This window comes from Pelecanus crispus, chromosome 15 (assembly GCF_030463565.1).
Source record: "Pelecanus crispus isolate bPelCri1 chromosome 15, bPelCri1.pri, whole genome shotgun sequence".
NCBI lineage: Eukaryota > Metazoa > Chordata > Aves > Pelecaniformes > Pelecanidae > Pelecanus > Pelecanus crispus.
In genome coordinates, this window is record NC_134657.1 from 10433582 (window position 1) to 10441218 (window position 7637).

Here is a 7637-nt window from a genome sequence, read left to right on the forward strand (position 1 = left end):
CCACTACAGCTGTGTGTTATTTCCTGACACTATCTGTTTAAGAGCAAGTTAACATGGTGGAGAAGTTAAGCTAACGGGTTTTTCAAGTCACCAGATACTAACACAGCCTCTTCCCTTCAGGAAAAGGTATATTGAGGCAAATATCCTATCCTTTAGTTACCAGCTAGACTCAGCTCCTCTGGGTTGATTTGCTAGTCTGAGTGTGTGTGTGGGGGTGCCAACATCAGAGCAGCCAAGCAGCACTAGGCAATACCGACCCTCACGCAGGGTAGCTATGACAGGGGCTTCTTGCTGCCACTGGTTTCTTAGAGCGTGCTTTTGCTTGCGGTATTGACAGTTTTGAGCCTGGGGGAGCGGTCGCCCCCCCCACATCCCACCCCCCCCACCCCCCCCTTCTCACCAACTTTGCTGCCAGCCACATCTCAGAGGTCTGCTCTGTGATCGTGGGTTGGCCGTAGGGCTGCTCTGGATCCAGCCCTCTGTAGTTTGTTGCGGTACAACTCCCTTTGCCCCAGCACAGCTGCCTCCTGGGACCCATGGGTCCTCACTAACATGGCTGGGTGGTCACAACAGCACTGCTGAGGCAAGGAGGAGACTGCTGGGGGTGGGGTGAGCAGTATTTGTAGCCCACTTCTTGAATTGGGAGGCTGTGGGAAGCATTGCCTTTCCTTAGATGCGCTTCTTTCTTTCCTCCTTTAACACAAATTCCTTGACTCTTCAGACTTCAGTGTATCAAGTCGTAACTGCTTTGAAGTGTGATTATTCCAGTCAAATCTATATCTGGCAAGGGGCTTCCTCCTCAGAGCTAAGCTGTCAGGCCTTGCCCAGGTGAGCCCAAGCTCTAAATATTCAAACATGTGATCAGGCTGTTGCAAAAGCATGTTGTGTCCTGACAAGTCTTATCACGTGTCAGGGGATGAGCAGAGAAATGTCTTCTGGCCAGAACTTGCAAAGCTTCCCCCACAGCTCTACAGCCTTAATTACTCACTTGGAAAACGGTATACAATTTTTGGATCATGCAAACTTTGTCCCCCAAAGCACAGGAATCTGGTGTCTAAAAATACACGAGCGAGGCTTCTGCCTGCCTTTGTCAGCGACACCCCTCATCGTCACCCAGAGAGAACCACTGAACTGTGGACCAAGTCCTCAGTGAAACCTTATTACTTCGGATTTTTAAAGGGAAAACAGCCAAGTTGCTGAAATACTGTAAGACTTGCCTATAAATGACTCTCCTGATACTGAAGAGGCACGTGAGCTCTGTAACCTGCTTGAATGTCTTGCTTGTAGCCAAGCAATTCCAGTCACTGTTTTCAATTCAAATTGTCTGTTTTACTTCAGTTACAGTTGCATTAAACTTAAGTTCATCGTTTAACTTCTGGAATGAGACTTAATGCTGTGCTGTTATTCAGCTGATACACAGTAGGAAAGATAGCATCACTACAGAGTAATTTTTTTTTTTTTTAAATACTCAGGACTGAGTAGACAATACCAGTACTTTCAGGAAAGGAGTATGCAATCCTCATTTTCTGTAGGAGAGAAAACATAATGCAGGTTAGGTTAAAAGTTTTACACTTTTTTGGAATTTCAGAAAAGGTTGTGTAAGCTCATTCAAAAGCACAAGTTTTGTAAGGTTTTTAAGCTTTTCAGCACTATAAATATGAAAATAGTTTGTAGTCAGAAGTAGACCTTATTCTGAGGAAGTAAAAACATCTTGCTGCTATGCTAGCAGAAAAGGTTTTAGCCCAATGGCTAGGGAACTTCCACTGCTAACAGAAGTGAAAATAAATCCCAGGGTGCAGGGCTGGGGAAATTGTACCAAATACCCCGTTTTATACCAAGATGCGTTCAGCTGTTAGTCACTTTAGAGTCTCTTTAGCTTGCCTTGTGCAAATGCTAAGCAATAGCATCAGGCTGGTGTGAAGTGCAACAAGTTAGGACAGAAAGCTTATCCCATCACTGTATTCACGAAGAGAACAGTGAATGAGACCTGGCTGCAAGTGCAATGGCTCAGACTTGCAGTTTTACTTCATCCAAATGCAATGCCTTATACACCCAGTAATACAGAGTGCCTGGGCTGGCCTCCCTGTTGAGGGGTTCATTTCTCAGTGTGCATGCTAGCCATGTGGCTTCTCCTCAAATGCTTGAAGCCAAAACAATCCCACTGACAGCAGGGAAGAGGCTTACTATGGGGTATCTGGATGGGGCAGCTTTCTTTTTCCCATCCAAGAGTGGCTTTGCTACTAATTTGAAAGGAAATGCTGTTAAGGGCAAAACTGAGTCTTGAGGCTTTGGGAATTCAAGTGCTTCCAGGTAAGGGGAAGCTGTCTGTTCAAGCACAGGAACCTAGGCTAACAAGAGGGATTCCAAGTATCAGGAATGGAGTAGGACCCAGAGGCAAAAGCTAGCAGATTTGCAGGGCAGTTGCTTGATTTTAGACTGAGTTCTACTGAAATGATAACTACTGAGTCTGTGCCAAGTCACTCAACAAGGAATGAGCCGCAGCTTAGCAGCGTTGATCCATTTGCTGCAGCAGTGATCATGTAATGGAGAAGGCATGTTATTTTGGTGTCTAAGGGTTAAAGCTGCTCAGATTTAAGGGGAAGGTTGCAAGTGCCAGTTTGACTTTTTCCACCTTAGAAAAATCTAGGGGGTGGAGGGGAAGTAAAGCTTTCAGTAGGATGAATATTATAGTCAACAGCCTTGCACAGCATTAGATAACTTGTTTATGTTTTGGACGCCAATCTGTGTGGGTTCTTAGCAGTCTTATGGCACAGCAGTAGGTTTTTAAGCACTTACATAAATGAAGCTTAGCAATCTCCCCAGCTATAAAAGCTGAGTAATTAGGCATTACTGAAAAACTACATCTGACATTTTTTCTGTCGAGTATAATTCCAAGGATGGTAACCTGCTTTATTCTGAAATAAGCTCATTGACAGAAAAGGTCAAGACTTCAGACTGACAGATCAAGGCAAGTATTTACCTGCATACACAGCTAAAAGATCAAAGTTGTGTGATGCTTTGTATCTTTGGTGACCTTATCCATGGCTCACATACTACAGTTAAATATACTCGCTTTGCGATGAGTATTTGCAAATTCTTTTCCCTCTTAAAAAGGAAAAAAGTTACTGTGCTGTGCTTAAGCTTTTTTCATCCTCAGAATACGAGTAGCTCCTCTTCAGTCACCCTTAATGACCAATTTGGCTCCTTTTTACCAGGTGAGAAATTGAAGACAGGAACACTGCCACCCCCTCTTTTCTGTATGATGGTGCCAAACATGCTATGACTCCAGAAATAAGAAACGTTATTAATAATGATAGGCTGAATAACTTAATCTTACAGGATGTTTTATGGCCAGCACAGAACTATAGACACCAGGCTACTAGGTAGTAAGGAGGAATTAAAATTCATGGTGCACAGTGTGAGTTATTGAACATGACTGCAGAAATCTTAATTTTAATTAAATGCAAGCTGAATTCAACGTTTGTTGCACATTTAACACTATTCACTTTGAACTTTCCAGTAAATGCAGAACTCAAATCACAATTGTGTATGCTATTCAATAAAGCAAAAACCAAAATGTATCATAAATATTTTATAACTTTATTAAACTCAAGACATGACAATATTCAAAATACAAAGTGAATTCTTTTTTTATTCAATACTGTACATGATGCAGAAATATCAGTGCATTTCTATAGCATGTATTTCACCTTCATTTAGTTTGTACTAAAACAAATAAAAAGTAAGCTTTAAAATAGCTCAAACATCTCATTCAGCAGTTTAAACTGTAAACAGCTTGTTTATTTCTGTTAGGAGGAACACATTCATCTTCTGTGCCTCCGTTAATGAGCACCCTTTCTCTTGTGCTTATCTGTAAGGGGATAAACGTAATCAAAATGAGCATGAGAAACTGCTAATGCACAAATGTGGCACCTCAACGAACTTTAGTGGATCGCTGAGGCACAATGAGGAAAAATTAAACAGCAAGAAGCAGCATCTGAAGCAGCGAGAGATGGGACTGACACTGTTCATAAATGGAATCGTATATTTTCCTCATACCCTCCTCCTCCCCTAAAATACTGAATAGAAACTGAAACACAAGACCAGCTTGTGCTCCGTTTCTGTATTTAATACAGTCAGGATTTCAGACTCTAGGTGAGCAAGTAATTGTTACTGCCTACTTAAGAGCAGCTGCTCATATCCTCTGCCACTTTCGGGACACGTTCACGCGTTTCTAGGATCCACCAGGAAAAGAGCAGCAGCAGAGGCTTAGCAATAGCTGGTCCAAGTCTCTCCTAGGAAAAACGGCAAAATTGAGCCAGTGTGTCTAGCAACTGGAAGAATCCACAAAACCTAACTCACTTTAAAAAGTCTATTAGTGTCAAATTAAGTTGTAAGACAGATTCATCTTTCGAAACGTGCTTCCAATGTGCTTGCCAAGTCTTGAAGTGGGTATCAGATCTTGCAGTTACCTTCTTACCAGGTTGGCATATCCTAGTCAAAGAGGGTAGGAGTCTGTTCTCAGCAGAGTTACTGTGTGAAAGAAATTTTGGAAATGCCTGATAAAAAAAACTGTACTGCATTATCTGCTCTGTTGTCAGCTTTATAAGTGACTTGTAAGCAAAGCTAGTTTTTTTTTTTGATAATGTGACTACCAAATACGTTCATCTAGGTAGCATATAACTGGCCAACTGTGACTACTGTCCCTCCATATGTTTCTATGGAATCTTTGTAGGTTTTCAGCTATACATACCAAGACAAAAAACAGTCTTAAGAAACATATCAGAGATATGCAGCATAAGAGGACTTTACCATCCATTTTCCAGTTCTCAGAGGACAAACTGATCCTACTTCATTATCTGAGAACCTTTAGAACTTTGTAACATGATAAAGTTCAGCTCCATCCTGAACAACTGAGCTGAGACTGTGCTCCCAGAGACTATGGGGAAACCACGTAAGACAGGTGTTTTCGTTTCAGATGACCAGCTATGTCCGTTCTAGGTTTTGAGTCCAGTTTTGTTGGGGCTGAAGTGGCTGTGCAGTCACCAGACCAGGACTGAACCTCTGTGTTAGAGCTACCTTCTTCTGCTTCTCTGAAGAATTTCTCATACTTGTCCAAATATGGAGGCCTTTCAGGCAGCAGATAGTAGTGTGTTGAACTGGCCTTCTTACCATTTTCAATAATTGGAAGAATGCAAGGGACCCTGTTGGAAGATCCTTCACTATTTTGTCTTTGTAGAGCTTTGCTGCTGACATACTTAGGATCAGGTGCAAAACTCTGAGTGGGGGGCATAACCCCATTGAGGTATGATGGCAGGCTTTTGGGACTCGGCGTACGGGAATTGCTGCGTGACACAGGTTCTCTTGGGGGCACTTTCGGAGGCCTGTCTTCATCACTGTACGCGCTAGAAGCAACTTCTGCTGACCACCTTCTGTAATCTGGCTTGAGAGCCCTTGGAGGTATGGGAACCCTTGGTGGAATCTCCGGTTTATCTTCATCAGAGTTTGGAGAAGACCTGTTTAAGTGTCCAGATAGTCTTACTACAGGTTTATTAAGAGATCCAGCTGGTCCAGAATGGGACCTTCGCAAACGTCGATGCAGCTGCTGTGGAGGAGGATAAATACTGGATATGTATCCATGCAGGCTTTGCGTAGGGTTGGCATCTTCTGGTTTTGGTCCTGTTGGAGCATCAAAGTATGCATAGTTGATTTGTCCGCAGCCCCTAAAGCTCCGACGGCTTGGAGCACTGGATTTAAAAGGAGGAAGTTCATAATCTTCTAACAAAAAGTCAGTATCTGAGCTAGTCAGGAATTCCACCTCTTTGTCAACCTCATCTGGAGTAAGGTCTTCAGAAATAGGCAGAGGGGGTAGTGGCCTGGAGCTACGGTCGTTGGAAGATGCAGACAGAAATTGAATTGGCCCATTTTTTATTGGCATGTGAGGAGGTGTTTCTTCTGAAACACATCCCATGGTTAATGACAGTTTACTAAAGCCAGGAACGAGACTGTCTTCATATCTTGAAATTGGCTGTTCGTTTTTGGGACTTACAGGAGGTGGACTGGATTTCTGAGATGGGACTTGGGAGCAACTTTCAGCAAAGCTGTGGTCATTCATGGAAGCATGGTTGGAAGAGTGCCCTAAAAAGGTGAGAAAGTCTTAGAAACACTTTTCTAAGTAACACTCCAGTGTGTGACTTTGCCACTGCATATTTAACTATTTAATTCCTTCTAATGCAACAATAAGTAATGGCTGCTTCATCACTCCAGTAGCAAAACTTAGCTATTATAGACCTTTTCTGGTCATGGATTTATGCATTTAGTTAAGAGAACAGCTGACTACCTTATTTTTTTAGGCCAGTGCTCCAGTTAAATGAGGTAGAGACCCCAAGCATAAGGAACAGAACAGAGCTACAGCTACGAAGATCCCAGTAGAGGACTACAATGGTTCCATTGTAGTCCATTGTAGTGCTATTTTACTAAATGATTTTTCTGTCAGAAGTGTAATGGCAACTCAGAGGCCTCTAAGTACAAGGAAAAGGGTTTTTTTTGTTTGTTTTAACTTGATCATGTTATTTAAACTGTGTTTTGGTTGGGCTTGAACAGTAATAGTTTCTTGAAATGTTTGCATTCTGTCACCAGAGGGCAGCCTTATATCCAGAATGAGAAAGCATTTGGTGTCTTAGTGAAGACTTGAGGATTTTTTTTTTCCCCCCAGGACAAATCCATTACACTACCTAAATACATATGTGTTAGTCTTTATACTTACGAATGGATGGTAAATGTTGCTCTGACGGATTCAAATTATATGCCACTGCTATAGGGTCCACATTAAAGAAAGTACTAAAAGGAAAAAAAAAAAAGCCTTTGCTGTAAATAAACCATAGGTTGGTACTGGTACAAGTGTTCTTAACGCTCATCTCATATGCTTGAAGATGCAATAGATCACATTTTAGCCTCACTCACTTTTCAAATCCACTGTGGCTACCCCAGCAGGTTTTCAGACTCCCCATGCCTTGACTAGTGTGAAGAAACCCAGTTTTTAATGGGACTCTCATCTCCTGAGCAGCGACTCCTGCAGTTGACATTATGCACCGTGCTCTGGTGATGCCTCACGACCCTAGAAATTCACAGTCCTTGACAGGTTTCCTGCAGTTTTCATTCCCTTCAAAAGAGAGAAGGACATAAATATCAGAAATGCAAACTTGATGAGTTCATATCTCATCTGAAATTTCAGTATTTCAAGAAATTAAATATCTCTGTAGAAAGGCCTTCTGTCCTAATACTTGCCAATAGGAAAACTTTACCAAACTTGTTATTTTGTGTCTGAATGCAAAACTAAAGTACAAAATACGTAAGTTCTCTTACAGAATTAAACTGTATTGAACAAAGAAAAATATGTTCAGTAAAGCTATTGATATATGGCAATTGTGCATCAACAACTTCAGTTCTTGTACATAAACTGCCAGTTATTCAGGCAAAATAAGTTCTCCAGAACAACCTCTTAACTTTCTAGTAGCCATCTATCTTTAGATATATCTTTTCCTAATGAGTTTATGGTTTCCAGTGTAGCCAACATAACAGCCTAGTCTGTTTTTAAGTATTACCTTCAGTAGCCTAGCAAATGGCCTTTGCTCCAA

General features: G+C 41.8%; 1 protein-coding gene across 1 annotated transcript; it reads right to left on the reverse strand.

Moving 5' to 3' along the window:
- Positions 1-4939: 4939 nt before the first annotated feature.
- On the reverse strand, positions 4940-7085 carry ERRFI1 (ERBB receptor feedback inhibitor 1). The gene is made up of 3 exons (XM_009482563.1): positions 6964-7085; positions 6767-6840; positions 4940-6156 (listed from the first exon to the last, which is right to left on the reverse strand). Exons 1-3 carry the CDS (start codon positions 7083-7085, stop codon positions 4940-4942), a joined length of 1413 nt encoding a protein of 470 aa, XP_009480838.1.
- Positions 7086-7637: the final 552 nt, after the last annotated feature.

Excerpts from the sequence above, each read along its gene's own strand:
- ERRFI1 (XM_009482563.1), bottom strand. The coding sequence starts at position 7,085 with ATGTCAACTGCAGGAGTCGCTGCTCAGGAGATGAGAGTCCCATTAAAA. Across the intron at positions 6,841-6,963 it reads AGCCACAGTGGATTTGAAAA|TACTTTCTTTAATGTGGACC; the intron begins GTGAGTGAGGCT and ends TTTTCCTTTTAG. Across the intron at positions 6,157-6,766 it reads GCAACATTTACCATCCATTC|ACTTTCTCACCTTTTTAGGG; the intron begins GTAAGTATAAAG and ends AGTGTTTCTAAG.